A 21,452-nucleotide genomic window follows, 5' to 3' on the forward strand; every position below is an offset into this window, starting at 1 on the left:
TGCATAAGAAATGTCTCCATCTGTCAGCGAAATTGTCCAGGCTCCAATTAAGGCTGAACCTTTGACACATTCTGCCTTTTTTTAATGGACCTTGTAGATAAATTATGCTTAGCGACTGTTTACCAATGCTTTGAGAATGATCATTTAGAATTTCAGTATCTTTTCTAAGCCTATTTCTTTTTATATATATATATATATAAAAAACAGGTTAGGTTCAATGTGATGCAGTACGCAGTACCCGAAGTGAAGGAGGTCTATAACTGGTTAGAAATGGAATTCCACCCGCTCAAGCTTTGTGGGCGTGTTACTAAGGTAATAACATTTGGCTTATATTCTGTATTTGAAATGTTCAGGGATCAGTGGAAAGTCTTAAGATGTACTATTAACATAAGAATTAGGAACAGGAGTAGGCCATTTAGCCCCTTGAGCCTGCTCCGCCATTCAATAAGATCATGGCTGATCTGGTCGTGGACTCAGCTCCACTTACCCGCCCTCTCCCCGTAACCCTTAATTCCCTTATTGGTTAAAAATCTATCTATCTTTGACTTGAAAACATTCAATGAGCCAGCCTCAACTGCTTCCTTGGGCAGAGAATTCCACAGATTCACAACCCTCTGGGAGAAGAAATTCTTTCTCAACTCGGTTTTAAATTGGCTCCTCTATATTTTGAGGCTGTGCCCCCTAGTTCTAATCTCCCCCACCAATGGAAACAACCTCTCTCCCTCTATCTTGTCTATCCCTTTCATGATTTTAAATGTTTCTATAAGATCACCCCTCATCCTTCTGAACTCCAAGGAGTAAAGACCCAGTCTACTCAATCTATATCATAAGTTAACCCCCTCATTTCTCGAATCAGCCTAGTGAATCGTCTCTGTACCCCTTCCAAAGCTAGTATATCCTTCCTTAAGTAAGGTGACCAAAACTGCACGCAGTATTCCAGGTGCGGCCTTACCAATACCTTATACAGTTGCAGCAACACCTCCCTGCTTTTGTACTCCATCCCTTTCGCAATGAAGGCCAACATTCCATTTGCCTTCCTGATTACCTGCTGCACCTGCAAACTAACCTTTTGGGATTCATGCACAAGGACCCCCAGGTCCCTCTGCACCACAGCATGTTGTAATTTCTCCCCATTCAAATAATATTCCCTTTTACTGTTTTTTTTCCCAAGGTGGATGACCTCACACTTTCCGACATTGTATTCCATCTGCCAAACCTTAGCCCATTCGCTTAACCTATCCAAATCTCCTTGTAGCCTCTCTGAGTCCTCTACACAACCCGCTTTCCCACTAATCTTGGTGTCATCTGCAAATTTTGTTGCACTACACTCTGTCCCCTCCTCTAGGTCATCTATGTATATTGTAAACAGTTGTGGTCCCAGCACTGATCCCTGTGGCACACCACTAACCACTGATTTCCAACCGGAAAAGGACCCATTTATCCCGACTCTCTGTTTTCTGTTCGCCAGCCAGTTCTCTATCCATGCTAATACATTTCCTCTGACTCCGCGTACCTTTATCTTCTGCAGTAACCTTTTGTGTGGCACCTTATCGAATGCCTATTGGAAATCTAAATACACCACATCCATTGGTGCACCTCTATCCACCATGCTCGTTATATCCTCAAAGAATTCCAGTAAGTTAGTTAAACATGATTTCCCCTTCATGAATCCATGCTGCGTCTGCTTGATTGCACTATTCCTATCCAGATGTCCCGCTATTTCTTCCTTAATGATAGTTTCAAGCATTTTCCCCACTACAGATGTTAAACTAACCGGCCTATAGTTACCTGCCTTTTGCCTGCCCCCTTTTTTAAACAGAGGCGTTACATTAGCTGCTCTCCAATCCGCTGGTACCTCCCCAGCGTCCAGAGAATTTTGGTAGATTATAACAAATGCATCTGCTATAACTTCCGTCATCTCTTTTAATACCCTGGGATGCATTTCATCAGGACCAGGGGACTTGTCTACCTTCAATCCCATTAGTCTGTCCAGCACTACCTCCCTAGTGATAGTGATCATCTCAAGGTCCTCCCTTCCCACATTCCTATGACCTGCAATTTTTGGCATGGTTTTTGTGTCTTCCACTGTGAAGACGGAAGCAAAATAATTGTTTAAGGTCTCAGCCATTTCCACATTTCCCATTATTAAATCCCCCTTTTCATGTTCTAAGGGACCAACATTTACTTTACTCACTCTTTTCCATTTTATATATCTGTAAAAGCTTTTACTATCTGTTTTTATGTTTTGCGCAAGTTTACCTTTGTAATCTATCTTCCCTTTTTTTATTGCTTTTTTTAGTCATTCTTTGCTGTTGCTTAAAATCTTCCCAATCCTCTAGTTTCCAACTAACCTTGGCCACCTTATACGCATTGGTCTTTGATTTGATACTTTCCTTTATTTCCTTGGTTATCCACGGCTGGTTATCTCTTCTCTTGCCGCCCTTCTTTTTCACTGGAATATATTTTTGTTGTGCATTATGAAAGAGCTCCTTAAAAGTCCTCCACTGTTCCTCAATTGTGCCACCGTTTAGTCCTTGTTTCCAGTCTACTTTAGCCAACTCTGCCCTCATCCCACTGTAGTCCCCTTTGTTTAAGCATAGTACTCACGTTTCTGACACAACTTCCTCATCCTCAATCTGTATTACAAATTCAACCATATTGTGATCACTCATTCCGAGAGGATCTTTTACGAGGAGATCGTTTATTTTTCCTGTCTCGTTACACAGGACTAGATCCAAAATGGCTTGCTCCATTGTAGGCTCTGTTACATACTGTTCTAAGAAACAATCCCGTATGAATTCCTCCTCCAGGCTACCACCTGCGATTTGATTTGACCAATCGATATGTAGGTTAAAATCCCCCATAACTACTGCCGTTCCTTTTTCACATGCCTCCATTATTCCCTTGATTATTGCCCGCCCCACCATGAAGTTATTATTTGGGGCCTATAAACTACGCCGACCAGTGACTTTTTCCCCTTACTATCTCTAATCTCCACCCACAATGATTCAACATTTTGTTCATTGGAGCCAATATCATCCCTCACAACTGCCCTGATATCATCCCTTATTAACAGAGCTACCCCACCTCCCTTCCCTTCCTGCCAATCTTTCCGAATCGTCAGATACCCCTGTACGTTTAATTCCCAGTCCTGGCCACCTTGCAACCATGTCTCTGTAATAGCCACCAAATCATACCCATTTGTAATGATTTGTGCCGTCAACTCATTTACTTTATTTCTAATGCTGCGTGCATTTAGGTAGAGTGTTTTCATCCTAGTTTTTAAACCATGATTTTTAGTTTTTACCCCTCCTGCAGCCCTTTTTTATTCAATGGTCCTTTTTGTTTCTTGCCTTTGGTTTCTCTGCCCTCTACTTTTACTCATCTCTTTTCTGTCTTTTGCTTTTGTCTCCATTTTGTTTCCCTCTGTCTCCCTGTATTGGTTCCCATCCCCCTGCCATATTAGTTTAACTCCTCACCAACAGCACGAGCAAACACTCCCCCTAGGACATTGGTTCCGTTCCTGCCCAAGTGCAGACCGTCCGGTTTGTACTGGTCCCACCTCCCCCAGAACCTGTTCCAATGCCCCACGAATTTGAATCCCTCCCTGCTGCACCACTGCTCAAGCCACGTATTCATCTGTGCTATCCTGCGATTCCTACTCTGACTAGCACGTGGCACTGGTAGCAATCCCAAGATTACTACTTTTGAGGTCCTACTTTTTAATTTAACTCCTAGCTCCCTAAATTCATTTCGTAGGAACTCATCCCTTTTTTTACCTATGTCATTGGTACCAACGTGCACCACGACAACTGGCTGTTCTCCCTCCCTTTTTAGAATGTCCTGCACCCGCTCCGAGACATCCTTGACCCTTGCACCAGGGAGGCAATATACCATCCTGGACTCTCGATTGCGGCCGCAGAAACGCCTATCTATTCCCCTTATGATTGAATCCCCTATCACTATCGCTCTCCCACTCTTTTTTTTTATGCCCTCCTGTACAACAGAGCCAACCACGGAGCCATGAACTTGGCTGCTGTTGCTCTCCCCTAATGAGTCATCTCCCTCAACAGCACTCAAAACAGTGTATCTGTTTTGCAGGGGGATGACCACAGGGGACCCCTGCACTACCTTCTTTGTACTACTCTTCCTGCTGGTCTTCCATTCCCTAGCTGGCTGTGGATCCTTCTCATGCGGTAAGACCAACTCACTACACGTGCCACTTATGTCATTCTCAGCATCGTGTATGCTCCAGAGTGAATCCACCCTCAGCTCCAATACTATTCATATTGTGGTCCAATTAAAAGCTATTCCAGTGTTTCGAAGGTTGGTGTGATCTAATCAAGGTGACACACATATAAAGTGAATGCTATTGGGTAGATACAAATAAACTATTCCCTCTGGTAGGGGAATCCAGAACAAGGGAGCATCATCTTAATGGCCTAATTCTAATTTTAGAAGTGAATTCAGGAAGCACTTTTTCCACACAAGGTGGTAGAAATCTAGAACACTCTTCCCTCGAAGACTGTTGATGTTGGGTCAATTGAAATTTTCAAGACTGAGATCAATAGGTTTGTATTAGGTAAAGGTATCCAGGGATATGGAAGAAAGACAGGTACATGGAATTGAGGTATGATTTAATAGAACGGCAGAACAGGCTTGAGGGGCCGAGTGGTCTACTCTTGTTTCTATCTTCCTGATTTTGTAGTGTCTCTGTCAGCACATTTCATTGTCTTGCTCTCTGCTCTTGTGAGAGCAGTGATATTTCTGATGTGCTAAAGCAAAACTGGAGGTTAATTAGCAGATGGTCTAACCATGTAGCCATAGCTGCCAGTCTCCTCCATACATTTAGATTAGTACAGTCTTAAGATTTGTTCCCAATATTGCAACAAGGCAGCATCTTTATGGATGTTTAGTTTGTATACGAATGTCCATAAGTACCTGCTAAGAATTGGTCAGTCCTTTAATGCCAGGAATTGGATTAACTCGTATACTTTTCTGTTTCAATAATTGTATTATGTATGTGTTTATTTGAAGATTATATTTATGTAGTAATTTGGCTGGGATTGACATGACATAAACCTTTGACGTTGCCTTTCTTATTCTCATACTTAAGGTTCTCAATTGGGTCCGGGATCAGTCAGAAAAAGAACCTGACCTTCTGCATTATATGCCTCATTTGCAGAACAACACCATCCTTCGACTCCTTCAACAGGTGTGTACATATTTCAGAAGAACACTAGGAATTCAGCTTATTTTTAGAATTAAAAAGCTTAATGTAAAGGGCCAAGATTCAAAATTAACTGGTGTCTTGCTGTCATTTCAAAAATGGTTATTCCTGCCAATCTGGACAGCAGAATGTAGCTGCTGCTCAGTTTGTGACTTAAAATTCTCTCTTGCTCCTTGTGTGTATTTTTATGTTGCACCTATTCTCATCTGCTGTTTGTTCTCTGTTCAGGAGCCCTTAATCAAGATATGCTTCTGTAATGTAATTTCAAAGAATTGGACATATGCTGCATGACTAGAATATTGCTGGCTCCAAGAGACCGTTCCAGAGACTAAAATGGTTGAATTGATCATTTTCTATTCACAGTTGAGTTTGATACTCATCCCTATTTTTCTTTTTCCCTGCCCAACTTCAACATTATTTAAAAACTGGTGAACATTACCTGTCTTCAAAGAACAATGAGTATATTATAACTTTTGTAAAGTATTGTCAGCACTTTTCCTTTTTAGAAGCACATTTCATTATCTTGTTTTCTGTCTTGAAAGCTAAGATATTTCTGATGTGCTAAAGCAAAATTGAAGGTTAATTAGCAGAGTGGCTAAACAAATGGCCATTATTGCCAGTCTCCTTTTTACAAAAATGTTTGAATTGAACAAGGTGAACTAATCTCTCCAGTTTGTTGTGGCACCAAACATTCATAGGAAAACATGCCATCTTTGTTTTCCATACTTCATAAGTCTCTGTAACTTTTGATTTTGAATTATTTGTTTTTACTATTTATACACCTGAGGTACCATCTTGTACTGCCTTGAGCAGTATTCATTAACAGTAGTCATTAACAAAGCTAGATTTACCAAACTGAAGTCCCTAGCATTTTCTAAAAGTCATTATTATAATACATATTCTTGCTGCCTTGCAGTCTAATTCATTTTTGTTGGTGTAAAGTATTAACACATTTTGGGTCTGGCTTAGATATTTTCTCAGGCACAGTGGTGCTGGTCATTTCCGCAAGTGATCTCAACTTGCATCCTAAAATTATTCCAGCATCAGTTCTAGTTTGTTCTGATGTTTTAGCTTTCAGTTTCTGGAAGAAAACTTTAATAGCATGAAATTAAGTTCATAAGCAAGTAAGCAAGTGGTGTAGACATTGGTTACCTGGTTAGTTTATACTGCAGACAAAGTCAGCAGCCACAACCAAATAGACTCTCGTAAAGGCATGAATCTGCATCAGGTCTCTGGATAGCATGCAGAGTGAAGATCTTGATTTAATCCTGATTCATGTTGTAGCATTTTTATTTGCACAGGTGGCCCAGATTTATCAAAGTATAGAGTTTACCCGTTTGGCTTCTTTGGTGCCCTTTGTTGACCCCTTCCAACTGGAGCGTGCTATTGTTGATGCTGCCAGACACTGCGATTTGCAGGTAATGCCAACAGCTACAGGTATCGATCTATACGGTGATGTCAAAGTTCTGTTATACTGAGCTTAGTTATCAGGTTAAAGTTGAATAAATCAGTTTTAAATATTAATTCCTGTCGGCAACAGGTATAGCATTGTCACATCATTTACAATCAGCTGAAATTATTCCTACGAGAGACTCAGTGGAACCTCTGATAAGCAGATATATTTTGAGTGCGAATTTGCACTGCTGATAGAACAGCAAACTTTTATCAGAAATTTGTGGAGACCCGTTGCAATGTGTTCCATTCTGATCTCTTGATGCAATGGCCTGGAATTTGCAGTCCTGCTGGACAACTGGCAGCATTTGCCATCATTTCGACTTTGAAATTGACGAACTTCAGGATTTAGCGCACATGCAGTCCAATGTGGAAATCCTGAAGCTGCGATATGTCATTCACTGCTTCTCCACAGGCTGCGCTGTGCCCTCCCCCACCCCACCCTCCCCATAGAGCTGACAATCAGTGTAATCTCTCAAATCATGGAAATTGATCAACTTTGGCTCTTCCCCATTAATTACACTGTTAAATATCCCATTAAAAGTGAGAGCATTTTGGATTAGGTATAACTGGGGTTTTAACAGCGTATTGACTGCTAAACACAGGTTATGGCCCTGAATAACTAACTATAATTTTGTAATGTCAAATGTATCCATTTTAATAAATAAAAATGTTAAGCTTTAAAAAAAAATTACTTAAAAAGACTGTTTGTTCATCTTTATTTCAGGTTTGCCTTTTCCCAATGTGAGAGCCTCAATCTTTGTTTTGCTCTCATTAACATTTTTAAAACGTTAGAATCAAAGGAGCTTACCCACTTTCTTGGTTCGCTATCTCTTGAGAATTTTGCCTTTTAATTGGCTGCTTAGACAGCTTGTTGACGTCACAGCAGCTCTTTTGCTGGGAATCCCAATTAACTTGTGTTGATTTGAATTACGCGCTGGAAAACCCAAAATTCTCGACACCGAGATTGAGATATTTGTGCAACGCTTACTACTTTAGCCAGCGGCGAACGCCTTTTGCTTTGCTGCTGACTGCAAATTCTGGGCCATTATCAAAAGTCTGACTTCAAGCTAAGCAGCTTTATTTTAAAATCTTAAATGTGTACTTGTTAAATTAGTTCCAAAAGGAGGTTGCAAATGGGCAACTTGTGTACACTGGGGGAGAATTTTTGCAGGGTTCTCATGCTGTAACTTCAGTGAAGATCAACATAAATGGCCTTTTCTAGCCATTAATGTTTTCCATGAGTTCTGCGATCTCATGCTGAAAATAACAGGGGATTGAGAGAATTCCCATGAAAATTCCCGGCCATTTTCTTTAAAATTTTACACAGAATATTGGAGGCTATACTATTATTAGGCAGATTTATTATACCACTGATTAGAGTGCAGGCAGTAATTTCTAGTAAACTTGTCTTTAAACGATAAGTTTTCTAGTAACCTTACTGGTAAATGAATCCTGCTTCAACCAAGATGTAGGCTCTTGTGACACTGGTGAAATATACTCAAGTAAATATATTCTTCAAGTATAGACATTCACTAGATCTGATATTTCTCCAAATTGGTTCTATATCTGATTTGAGTTTAATTTTGTAACTTTGTTTTTAATAGTTACGCCAAAAAAATCAAATGGGAAAGAAATATTACTTGCTGATTTTGTTAACTGTCTACGTTTGTTCTAGGTTCGCATAGATCATTCTTCTCGTACTTTGAGTTTTGGCTCAGACCTGAACTATTCTCCGCGAGAAGATTCACCAGTGGGCCCTTACTTGCAGCCAATGCCCTCAGAGCAGATCAGAAGCCAACTCACTGCCATGTCTGCTGCATTAGCTAAGGCTATTCAAGTTGTCAAGCCAACACACTTGCTTGTAAGTATTTTTTTCTTGACGAGTTAACCCTGAAAGCCAGTGCCCTAACTGGTCTATTGATCCTAAGTAGGCAAGCAATAAGAATCTTAGCAGTGCTGTGTGCTGGTTAGCTGTATGTTAAACATCCAGCAGCACTTGTACATATACAGAATATTGTTACACCTTGACTATTGCCAACCTGTAACAATGTTTTCTGGGCTAAGGAAAGTGGGGTGTGTTCCTGTGAGTCGATAATACAATCCATTATCATACTTTCTCCTTAGTTGGTTTGCAGAGTCTTAAGAATTGTAATAGGCTGCCATGAATGGCAGATACTGGCTGTCTTTTTAAAAAGAAATGCGCAATCAAGGGCTATGGGGATCGGGTGGGAAAGCGGAGTTAAGGTCGATGATAGGCCGATTTTAATGAATGGCGGAGCAGGCTCGAAGAGCCATATGGCCTACTCCTCCTAATTCTTGTGTTCCAATCCAAGCAGAGCTCATTAGATAATCAGCTTTCCTCCCCTCCATGGCCCATGGATGCAGAAACCTTTTGTTACCTTCCCTACAGTTGCCTTAGCCAAGATCCGCTAACTCAGCTTGGACTGAGAATTGAACCTGCACCTTCCTGGTCTGTGTGGCTCAGTTGCTTATAACCTCAAACAGCTGAGCAATGCGGGAGCCCTACGTTTAAATATCAAGAGTTTCTGCTGTTTTATAAGATGTTTGCACTCATGGGTTTAAGGTCCCCTGCTCACATTTCCACTATTTAATGCTTTAGAATGAGAAGGAAGAACAGCACCAGCAGGCTGTCAGTGCTTATTTGAAGAATGCCAAGAAGGAACACCAGCGTATCCTTGCCCGTCGTCAGACTATTGAGGAGAGAAAGGAACGTCTGGAAAGCCTGAATGTTCAACGGGAGAAAGAAGAAATGGAATTGAGAGAGGCAGAGCTTCAGAAAGTTCGCAAGGCTGAAGAAGAGCGTTTGCGCCAAGAAGCCCAGGAGAGGGAGAAAGAGCGCCTCCTGCAAGAGCATGAAAACATCAAACGGAAACATGTGCGAGAACGCCTGGAGCAAATCAAAAAAACTGAACTGGGAGCAAAGGCATTTAAAGATATCGATATTGAGGTATGATACAATACTGCATACTTTTACTTCCAAGTCTTTTTTTAGTCCCTATCTGTAAAATGTAAAATGCTTTCTTTGGGGTGCAAACAATATTACATAGATATAGCACAGAGACAGGCTATTCGGCCCAAGCAGTCAATGCTGGTGTTTATGCTCCACTCGAGCCCTCTACATCCTTCCTCATCTAAATCTATCAGCATAACCCTCCATTCCCTTCTCACTCATATGCTTATCTCGCTTCCCCTTAAATGCATCTATACTATTTGCCTCAACTACTCCCTTTGGTAGCAAGTTCCACATTCTCACCACTCTTTGGGTAAAGAAGTTTCTTCTGAATTCCCTATTGGATTTCTTGGTGACTATCTTATATTGATGGCCACTAGTTAGGCTCTTCCCCACAAGTGGAAACATTTTCTCTGTATCCACTCTCAAAATCTTTCATAATTTTAAAGACCTCTATTAGGTCACCCCTCAGCCTTCAATGGATGCTATCCAATGATATTTCGTAAATCTAGGAAGCAAACAAGAATTGCAGATAGCGACTTTTTAAAGACTTTTCCCAAAACCTAGTACAAATGTGCTAATTTTAATCCTGTAAATAAATTTACCTCCCAACACCTAATGTAAATTTTAAACCTGTTTCTTCGGATGCCTGCACTTGTGTGTCGGATAGGAGGTTTGGTAGGCAGTATATAACTACCTATTAAGACGTGCATTTTGTAACTTTATTTTCTGTACTCCACTGCTTTGTTGAGATCAGGGAATTGCTGTAAGGGGGTTGTGGGCAAGAATTTGAACCACCTGGTACAGTGAAAAATAGATTAATGTAATCTATACAGTTTGTGCAAGAGGCTACTCTGTTTAGTTGGTGTCAAACGCAAATTTTATTCTGTATATTTTGGTGATTGTTATGATCCCACCAATTTTTCACAGGATCTTGAAGAACTGGATCCAGATTTTATAATGGCAAAGCAGGTTGAGCAGCTAGAGAAAGAAAAGAAGGAACTTCAAGAACGTCTGAAAAATCAGGAAAAGAAGGTGAGCAGATGGATTATTTGATGAACCGCAATCACGATAAAAGAAAATGGTGACAGCGACTTAACTGCTGAGATGTGAAGTAGGTACTGATGATGATGTAATAATTCAATTAAGGTGATCAGTAAGGAGCCATAGAGACAAGTTGGCTTTGCAATATTGTGTCTCTGTGGTGTAACAATGGCAATGCTAATAAGAGTACCTTTCAGTGGGTTAGGGTGGTGCTCTGGTACTTCATTGCATTGTAGCATGAAATAATAAAACATGGGGTTGCATCTGCGATTTTCCATACTGTACATTACCAGTGTTGAATATATTATTGTGGAGCACAAAGTTCAGGTCAAGCTCTTTCCTATTTTAGGAGGTGGGATGGCGAGCATGTCAGTAAATCTCCCAGTGGCTGTTTTGAGCACTGTTGGTAGCTGGCCAGTCTCCGACCAGCCTTTGAATGACTGGGCGACATAAATTAAAAATGTAGTATTAATAACATGCAGAGAAGAATTTAAACTAATTATGTTTTACCTATATTTTTGAGACTGTTGTCAGTGAGAAAATAATCTGACATTGCGTCGCACCAAGAGAGAGGTTCACTAATCATTTCCCTGTGCTTACATCTGTGTTATAGTGGTTGGTGCTCTAACCAAAATAAGCTGAATCTACTAGATTGTTCTTGTAACAGATTAAAAACTGATAGCTACATGTAGTTATAGCTGGATTTCTGCTGAGTTGAAGCATCATACACCTGGGAGATGTAATTTGGTTGTCAATGCAGATCTGAATAATCATTAGGTGCACAGTAATGAAACTTATCAAGCCAAGTGTACCAGAATGCTGCTTAAAATTTGATGGTCAATTGATGAAGGTAGTATATTCTAAGCTAATATGTAAAATGTACGTTGCGCAAGTTTAAAAGCCCTTGCCAATTTCTCCAGAATATTATATTCGAAGAGTTCTGAAAATAAAAGACCACCTCTCATTGCTATTTGCTTTGGTTTTGTACAGATTGACTTTTATGAAAGAGCCAAACGATTGGAAGAAATACCTTTGCTCAAAAAGGCTTTTGAGGAACAGCGAATACAAGATATGGAATTGTGGGAGCTTCAAGAGGAAGACCGGGTGGGTGATCTAATTTGTATACATGTGCATTTCAGACCTTCTCTTGATTCCTGCTTCAATGGGTTATTTTGAACATTCTGCTCTCTGCGTTCCTGGATGTTGTAACTTGAGTTAAGTTGCTCTGTAACTTGAGTTAAGTTGCTCTTTGTGATTTAGCAATAGGGTAAATTACATCTGTCTGTGCAGTTGAAGATTGTAAATACTTTTATTTATAGATCACTAATATGAAAGTAGAGCGTGAGAAAGCACTGGAGCACAAGAATCGAATGTCAAGAATGATGGAGGATCGAGAAATGTTCCTAACCAAGCTTATGGCTTCGCGACGTACAGTTTATGAGGTCTGTAATTTTTTTTAAATAACTAATGTTTTAACTTGTGGCTGACTCACTCTGTTCACAACCTTGGTGTTGTATTTGATCACAAGTTGAGTTTCATACCTCATCTGCTCCATCACTAAGACCGCTCATTTCCACCTCCGTAACATCGCCTGTCTCTGTCCTTGCCTCAGCTTATCTGCTGCTGAAACCCTGATCTATGTCTTTGTTACCTCCAAGACTTGACTATTCCAATGAACTCCTAGCCAACCTCCCTAGTTCTACCCTCCATAAACTTGAGGTCATCCAAAACTCTGCCTCCCATGTCCTAACTCGCACCAAGTCCAGCTCACCCATCACCCCCATGCTCGCTGACCTACATTGGCTCCAGTTAAGCAATGCTTCAATTTTTAAAAAATTCTCCTCCTTGTTTTCAAATCTCTCATGGCCTCGCCCCTTCGTATCTCTAATCTCCTCCAGCCCTACAATCAATGTTCCCTCTAAGCTGCGCTGCTCTCTGCCGGTCCCACGCAGCCCAGAACCAGCCCTTCCCATGTTAAATTTTATGCATGCGCAAAACCTGTGATTTGGCTGCGCAGCTCCTTAAAGGGGCCGAGCACCCAAATAAAATTAGGGGGAACATTGCCTGCAATCCCCTGATATCTCTAATCTCTGTGCTCTGCCATGGCTTTTTGAACATCACCGATTTTAATTGCTCCAGCCTTCAGCTGCCTAGGGTCCTCAGCTCTGAACTCCCTCTCTAAACCACTCCGTCTCTCTACTTTACTTTCCTCCTTTTAAGACGCTCCTCAAAACCTACCTCTCTGACCAAGCTTTTGGTCATCTGCCTACAACAAGAGTCAAATTTTGTTTTTTTTTGATAATGCTACTGTGAATCACCTTGGGACGTTTTACTTACATGATGGGCGCTATTGTTGAAGAGATTCTTGGTCACAACTTCTGAAATCACCCATGAGAAGCATTACTCTTTTTTGTTATTTTCATAAACTCATTCCATGACTTTAAATCACTTCAACAAGCGGTCCTCGGCAAAGGGTGTTGTTTTTCTTATATTGCTTTTTGTTTTGTTCTGAGAAAAGGAAAAACTGAAGAATTTCCAAGATAAGCTCAGTGAAGAACGGAATATGCGTTTGGAGGAACGCAAGAAACAGCGCAAAGAGGAAAGACGCAAGACCTACTACATAGAAAAAGAGGAGGAAGCTCAGAGATTGGAGGAAGAAAAGATTATAAAAGGTTTGACTATCTCGCTGCAATAGTTTCAAGACAAAAGAAACATCATGTGAATTGTTGCACGGCAGGGATTCTTATTTTGGAGTTTCTTCTTGGTGTAGAACGGGAAGAGAAGGAACGCAGTGAGCGTGAGAAGCGGGAAGCAGAGGAGCGTGAATACCAGGAAAAACTAAGAAAATTGGAAGAAATTGAAAAGAAACGGCGCCAGCGAGAGTTAGAAATTGAAGAACGGGAGCGTCGTAAAGAAGAAGAGAGAAAAAATGCTGATGACCAGATTCGCAGAAAGGTAATGGCTTTTATTTGTTATCCTGGCATTTGTTCACTACTGTGCTTCAAATGTCCAGAGCATGGAAAAGCCTGATGGTTGTGATTTGATACTCAGTGATATAGCAGCAAAAGGTGGAATTCAGATGGGTCAAGATGGGCAATGTCTGTTTTCCACATAATTGAACACCATGCTACTATGCAACGGTCTCTTGAGCAATCCAGGAGGAAGATGATGCATAACCTTGCCTCAAATGTATAGTTTTGATGGGATCTCCTACTTTCTGAAGAACCACCAAAAATGTCATGCCCAGGTGTTATTTTAACTTTCTGTGCCTGGAAGAATTAAAAGCTGTAGCTCAAGGCAGTATTATCACCCAGGATTTCAGTAAAGAGCAATGCGGGTGTGAAACTTGCAATACTGTGGTCATTTAAACTGAGGAAAGGACCCCAGAAGCATGATTGTAGATTCTTCCTTTCGAATGTTAGGTGGTTTTTTGGAGAAAACCATGTACTGGGTAAAATACTAATTGTCACAGATCTACAGCTAGTGGATGTGAGCAATTTTGAGGTGAGGAACGAAGGTAATCAATACAAGAAGTGTGGCCTCCAGCACTAAAGCTAATTAACAAGTGAAATTTTTCGATGGCATTTTGGTATTAAATCTGCGTGACCTCACTAAAGGGTAAAATTGCATAAATTTTGAGGGTGAATGGTGATGTAATTATTGCATTAGAATGGTTTTATTTCAACTGATTTGTACTCGTTTATGCAGGATAATTCATTTGAAGAACTAGCATGATAGTTAACATCTATGAAAATGTTCTCGTGTAATTGATTTTAAAAGTATTTAATGTTGCCACTTGTGCTTATTTTGTCAGTTGCTTTTAGGTGAATTGGAAAGATTATGTTCTGTAGTTCGATCTCATTGCAAACTGTAACTCAAGTATTATCAAAACTTTCCCTTTTTCCAGCTGGTGGAGGCTTTGCTACATTAGTCATTAGATGAGCTTGGGTCTCAGAATTCCAAAGATTCACCACCCTCAGTGAAGAAATTCCTCCTCATCTCGGTCTTAAAGGACCGACCCCTTATCCTGAAACTGTGCTCCCTAGTCCTAGACACTCCATCCAGGGGAAACAACCTCTCAACATCTACCCTGTCAATCCCACTCAGACTTTTGTATGTTTCCATGAGATTACCTCTCATTCTTCCAAACTCCAGAGAGTATAGGCCCATTCTATGAAATTTCTCATCATAGGACAGCCCTCTCATCCCAGGAATCAATCTTGTGAACCTTTGTTGCACCACTTCCAAGGCAAGTATATTCTTTCTTAGATAAAGAGACCAAAACTGCATGGTACTCCAGCTGTGGTCTCACTAGGGCCCTGTACAATTGTAGCAAGACTGCCTTACTCTTGTACTCAATCCCCATTGCAATAAAGGTCATTTGCCTTCCTTTTTGCTTACAGTACCTGCATGCTAGCTTTCTGTGTTTCTTGCACGAGGACATCCAAATCTCTGAATACCAACATTTAAAAGTTTCTCACCCTTTTTTAAAAAATTCTGATTTTTCTATTCTTCCTACCAAAGTGAATAACCTCATAATTCCCTACATTATACTCTGCCACCTTGCTGCTCACTCACTTAGTCTAGCTATATCCCTTTGCAGGCGCTTTGTGTTCTCCTCACAGCTTATGTCCCACTGAGCTTTGTATCATCAGCAAACTTGGATACATCATGTTTGTTTGGATGCAATAGGATTCATTCTGTTGAAGAATTGTAGTTGAACTGAACTTGGATGTGAATTATGAAGAAATTGTTATTTTAAAAGGCGATGCTACTATTCATCAATCTTGACAGTTACATATTTAAATTTATTTTTCTTGGCAGGAACCACAGCGCTGGGGTGACAGAGACTTGGATCGAGATGGCTGGAGGGATTCCCGTGTTATAGAAAGGGATTCCGAATGGAGGCATGGTGGAACTGATGCGTATGTAGTTATCATAAAATAGTGGCTACAACCAAGTTAATTACCGTAAAATCATACTAGCACAGAAGCAGGCGGGCCATTTGGCCCATCGTGCCTGTGCTGGCTCTTTGAAAGAACTATACAATTAGCCCCACTCCCCTGCTCTTTCCCCATAGTCCTGCATATTTTTCCTTTTTAAGTATATCCACTTTCCTTATGAAAATTCTTGTTACATAGAAACATAGAAAATAGGTGCAGGAGTAGGCCATTCGGCCCTTCTAGCCTGCACCACCATTCAATGAGTTCATGGCTGAACATTCAACTTCAGTACCCCATTCCTGCTTTCTCGCCATACCCCTTGATCCCCCTAGCAGTAAGGACCTCATCTAACTCCTTTTTGAATATATTTAGTGAATTGGCCTCAACAACTTTCTGTGGTAGAGAATTCCACAGGTTCACCACTCTCTGGGTGAAGAAGTTCCTCCGCATCTCGGTCCTAAATGGCTTACCCCTTATCCTTAGACTGTGACCCCTGGTTCTGGACTTCCCCAACATTGGGAACATTCTTCCTGCATCTAACCTGTCTAACCCCGTCAGAATTTTATATGTTTCTATGAGGTCCCCTCTCATTCTTCTGAACTCCAGTGAATACAAGCCCAGTTGATCCAGTCTTTCTTGATAGGTCAGTCCCGCCATCCCGGGAATCAGTCTGGTGAACCTTCGCTGCACTCCCTCAATAGCAAGAATGTCCTTCCTCAGGTTAGGAGACCAAAACTGTACACAATACTCCAGGTGTGGCCTCACCAATGCCCTGTACAACTGTAGCAACACCTCCCTGCCCCTGTACTCAAATCCCCTTGCTATGAAGGCCAACATGCCATTTGCTTTCTTAACCGCCTGCTGCACCTGCATGCCAAGCTTCAATGACTGATGTACCATGACACCCAGGTCTCTTTGCACCTCCCCTTTTCCTAATCTGTCACCATTCAGATAATAGTCTGTCTCTCTGTTTTTACCACCAAAGTGGATAACCTCACATTTATCCACATTATACTTCATCTGCCATGCATTTGCCCACTCACCTAACCTATCCAAGTCGCTCTGCAGCCTCACAGCATCCTCCTCGCAGCTCACACTGCCACCCAACTTAGTGTCATCCGCAAATTTGGAGATACTACATTTAATCCCCTCATCTAAATCATTAATGTATAGTGTAAACAGCTGGGGCCCCAGCACAGAACCTTGCGGTACCCCACTAGTCACTGCCTGCCATTCTGAAAAGTACCCATTTACTCCTACTCTTTGCTTCCTGTCTGACAACCAGTTCTCAATCCATGTCAGTACACTACCCCCAATCCCATGTGCTCTAACTTTGCACATCAATCTCTTGTGTGGGACCTTGTCGAACGCCTTCTGAAAGTCCAAATATACCACATCAACTGGTTCTCCCTTATCCACTCTACTGGAAACATCCTCAAAAAATTCCAGAAGATTTGTCAAGCATGATTTCCCTTTCACAAATCCATGTTGACTTGGACCTATCATGTCACCTCTTTCCAAATGCACTGCTATGACATCCTTAATAATTGATTCCATCATTTTACCCACTACCGATGTCAGGCTGACCGGTCTATAATTCCCTGTTTTCTCTCTCCCTCCTTTTTTAAAAAGTGGGGTTACATTGGCTACCCTCCACTCCATAGGAACTGATCCAGAGTCAATGGAATGTTGGAAAATGACTGTCAACGCATCCACTATTTCCAAGGCCACCTCCTTAAGTACTCTGGGATGCAGTCCATCAGGCCCTGGGGATTTATCGGCCTTCAATCCCATCAATTTCCCCAACACAATTTCCCGGCTAATAAGGATTTCCCTCAGTTCCTCCTCCTTACTAGACCCCCCGACCCCTTTTATAACCGGAAGGTTGTTCGTGTCCTCCTTCGTGAATACCGAACCAAAGTACTTGTTCAATTGGTCCGCCATTTCTTTGTTCCCCGTTATGACTTCCCCTGATTCTGACTGCAGGGGACCTACGTTTGTCTTTACTAACCTTTTTCTCTTTACATATCTATAGAAACTTTTGCAATCCGTCTTAATGTTCCCTGCAAGCTTCTTCTCATACTCCATTTTCCCTGCCCTAATCAAACCCTTTGTCCTCCTCTGCTGAGTTCTAAATTTCTCCCAGTCCCCAGGTTCGCTGCTATTTCTGGCCAATTTGTATGCCACTTCCTTGGCTTTAATACTATCCCTGATTTCCCTTGATAGCCACGGTTGAGCCACCTTCCCTTTTTTATTTCTATGCCAGACAGGAATGTACAATTGTTGTAGTTCATCCATGCGGTCTCTAAATGTCTGCCATTGCCCATCCACAGTCAACCCCTTAAGTATCATTCGCCAATCCATCTCAGCCAATTCACGCCTCATACCTTCAAAGTTAGCCTTCTTTAAGTTCTGGACCATGGTCTCTGAATTAACTGTTTCATTCTCCATCCTAATGCAGAATTCCACCATATTATGGTCACTCTTCCCCAAGGGGCCTCGCACAACGAGATTGCTAATTAATCCTTTCTCATTACATAACACCCAGTCTAAGATGGCCTCCCCCCTAGTTGGTTCCTCGACATATTGGTCTAAAAAACCATCCCTTATGCACTCCAGAAAATCCTCCTCCACCGTATTGCTTCCAGTTTGGTTAGCCCAATCTATGTGCATATTAAAGTCACCCATTATAACTGCTGCACCTTTATTGCACGCACCCCTAATTTCCTGTTTGATGCCCTCCCCAACATCACTACTACTGTTTGGAGGTCTGTACACAACTCCCACTAACGTTTTTTGCCCTTTGGTGTTCTGCAGCTCTACCCATATAGATTCCACATCATCCAAGCTAATGTCCTTCCTAACTATTGCCTTAATCTCCTCCTTAACCAGCAATGCTACCCCACCTCCTTTTCCTTTTATTCTATCCTTCCTGAATGTTGAATACCCCTGGATGTTGAGTTCCCAGCCCTGCTCATCCTGGAGCCACGTCTCCGTAATCCCAATCACATCATATTTGTTAACATCTATTTGCACAGTTAATTCATCCACCTTATTGCGGATACTCCTTGCATTAAGACACAAAGCCTTTAGGCTTGTTTTTTTAACACCCTCTGTCCTTTTAGAATTTTGCTGTACAATGGCCCTTTTTGTTCTTTGCCTTGGGTTTCTCTGCCCTCCACTTTTCCTCATCTCCTTTCTGTCTTTCGTTTTTGCCTCCTTTTTGTTTCCCTCTATCTCCCTGCATTGGTTCCCATCCCCCTGCCATATTAGTTTAACTCCTCCCCAACAGCACTAGCAAACACTCCCCCGAGGACATTGGTTCCGATTCTGCCCAGGTGCAGACCGTCCGGATTGTACTGGTCCCACCTCCCCCAGAACCGGTTCCAATGCCCCAGGAATTTGAATCCCTCCCTGCTGCACCATTGCTCAAGCCACGTATTCATCTGAGCTATCCTGCGATTCCTACTCTGACTAGCACGTGGCACTGGTAGCAATCCCGAGATTACTACTTTTGAGGTCCTACTTTTTAATTTAGCTCCTAGCTCCTTAAATTCATTTCGTAGGAACTCATCCCTTTTTTTACCTATGTAATTGGTACCAACGTGCACCACGACAACTGGCTGTTCTCCCTCCCTTTTTAGAATGTCCTGCACCCGCTCCGAGACATCCTTGACCCTTGCACCAGGGAGGCAACATACCATCCTGGAGTCTCGGTTGCGGCCGCAGAAACGCCTATCTATTCCCCTTACAATTGAATCCCCTATCACTATCGCTCGCCCACTCTTTTTCCTGCCCTCCTGTGCAACAGAGCCAGCCACGGTGCCATGAACTTGGCTGCTGCTGCCCACTCCTGATGAGTCATCCCCCTCAACAGCACTCAAAGCAGTGTATCTGTTTTGCAGTGGGATGACCACAGGGGACCCCTGCACTACCTTCCTTGCACTACTCTTCCTGCTGGTCTTCCATTCCCTCGCTGGCTGTGGACCCTTCTCCTGCGGTAAGACCAACTCGCTACACGTGATACTCACTTCATTCTCAGCATCGTGGATGCTCCAGAGTGAATCCACCTTCAGCTCCAACTCCGCAACGCGGACCGTCAGTAGCCGGAGGTGGACACACTTCCCGCACATGTAGTCGTCAGGGACACTGGTGTTGTCCCCGTGTTCCCACATGGTACAGGAGGAGCATATCACATGACCGAGCTGTCCTGCCATGACTTAACCCTTAGATACACTTAAATTGCCGACAACAATGTTAAAAGTTACTGACTAATAAAGAAAAAGAAAAACTACTCACCAATCCGCAGCCAATCACTTACCACGTTGGCTGTGACGTCACCTTTTGATTTCTTTCTACTTCTTTTTTGACTTCTCTCAGCTGGAGCTGCACAGGTACGCCTCTCTCGACTCCCGCCTCTCTCGACGCTCCCCGGACTGCTGAGCCTTTTATAGGCCGCTGCCTCTCTCGACTCCCGCCTCTCTCGACGCTCCCCGGACTGCTGAGCCTTTTATAGGCCGCTGCCTCTCTCGACTCCCGCCTCTCTCGACGCTCCCCGGACTGCTGAGCCTTTTATAGGCCGCTGCCTCTCTCGACTCCCGCCTCTCTCGACGCTCCCCGGACTGCTGAGCCTTTTATAGGCCGCTGCCTCTCTCGACTCCCGCCTCTCTCGACGCTCCCCGGACTGCTGAGCCTTTTATAGGCCGCTGCCTCTCTCGACTCCCGCCTCTCTCGACGCTCCCCGGACTGCTGAGCCTTTTATAGGCCGCTGCCTCTCTCGACTCCCGCCTCCTTGAATCCAAGGAGAACAATCCCAGCTTCTTTAGTATTTCCACAAGTGAATTCCCTGGTACCAGTTTTGTAAATCTCCTCTGCATCCTCTCCACAGCCTTGCCATACATTCTATTGGGGTGGGGGGGGTGCAGAATTGGACCCAATACTCTAGCTGAAGTCTAACCAATGATAAAGTTTTACCATCACTTCCTTGCTTTTGTACACTGTGCCTCTATAAAGCCATGGATCCCTTATGCTTTAATGGCTTTATCAACTTGTCCGGCCACCTTCAAAGATTTGTGTGTGAACCCCCGGTTCCTTGCACCCTCTTTAATATTGTACCATTTACTGTATACTGCAACTCATGTTTCCTTCCAAAATGCACCAATTTGCATTTCTCTGCGTTAAATTTAGTCTGACCATTTCATCAGTCTATCTCCCTCCTGAAGTCTGCTTACCGTTCACTACTTGTCATCTGCAAACTTTGAAATGATGCCCACTATACCAAAATTCAATTCTAGCATTTTACAGGAGGATATAATTATAAAAAATTTTTGTAACTTGTGTTCATTTTTCTATACTTAGAGAGTGGCGCCGAGGAGAAAGTCGTGGCTTTGATGATGATAGGCCTGCATTCCGTCGTGGGGACGACAGAATTCGGCGGGATGACGACAGGGAGCCACTGTTCAGAAGAGGAGACGCTGATCGTGGTCCGCTGTTCAGAAGAGGTGATGATGATAAGGGATCTTGGCGAGATGATGACCGAGCATCGCGCCGTGATGATGACCGGGCTCCCCGGCGAGTGGAGGATTCAAGACCTGGCCCATGGAGACCACTTGATAAACCTAGTACAGGTACAAGAAATCTTATTTACTATTTTGGACATGGTCTTGCTAACTGAGGGAATTGTTGTTATACATTTTGAAGTATATAGTTGGATATATATATATAAACTATCCAGCTTTCAATCTTGGAGCTTTTCTCTGGATTTGGGCAATGCAGGCAGGGCCACATTATTGCCCATCCCTAGTTGTTT

General features: G+C 42.4%; 1 protein-coding gene and 2 non-coding genes across 3 annotated transcripts in view; all 3 read left to right on the forward strand.

The window, feature by feature from the left end:
* eif3s10 (eukaryotic translation initiation factor 3, subunit 10 (theta)) overlaps positions 1–21,452 on the forward strand; it is a 52,222-nt gene that overhangs the window by 24,739 nt on the left and 6,031 nt on the right. Inside the window, exons 8-19 of the mRNA XM_070876554.1 lie at positions 208–312; positions 5,117–5,215; positions 6,532–6,648; positions 8,361–8,546; positions 9,306–9,653; positions 10,587–10,691; positions 11,691–11,804; positions 12,020–12,142; positions 13,219–13,372; positions 13,471–13,655; positions 15,525–15,625; positions 21,002–21,270. Coding sequence (XP_070732655.1) covers positions 208–312; positions 5,117–5,215; positions 6,532–6,648; positions 8,361–8,546; positions 9,306–9,653; positions 10,587–10,691; positions 11,691–11,804; positions 12,020–12,142; positions 13,219–13,372; positions 13,471–13,655; positions 15,525–15,625; positions 21,002–21,270 — 1,906 coding nt within the window. The remainder of the gene's footprint in view (positions 1–207; positions 313–5,116; positions 5,216–6,531; positions 6,649–8,360; positions 8,547–9,305; positions 9,654–10,586; positions 10,692–11,690; positions 11,805–12,019; positions 12,143–13,218; positions 13,373–13,470; positions 13,656–15,524; positions 15,626–21,001; positions 21,271–21,452) is intronic.
* LOC139260657 (small nucleolar RNA SNORA19) lies at positions 4,718–4,850 on the forward strand. Its single transcript, XR_011592836.1, has one exon. It is a non-coding gene; the product is annotated as a small nucleolar RNA SNORA19 (small nucleolar RNA).
* On the forward strand, positions 5,737–5,866 carry LOC139260659 (small nucleolar RNA SNORA19). Its single transcript, XR_011592839.1, has one exon. It is a non-coding gene; the product is annotated as a small nucleolar RNA SNORA19 (small nucleolar RNA).

This window comes from Pristiophorus japonicus, chromosome 3 (genome assembly GCF_044704955.1).
Source record: "Pristiophorus japonicus isolate sPriJap1 chromosome 3, sPriJap1.hap1, whole genome shotgun sequence".
In the NCBI taxonomy this organism is placed as follows: domain Eukaryota; kingdom Metazoa; phylum Chordata; class Chondrichthyes; family Pristiophoridae; genus Pristiophorus; species Pristiophorus japonicus.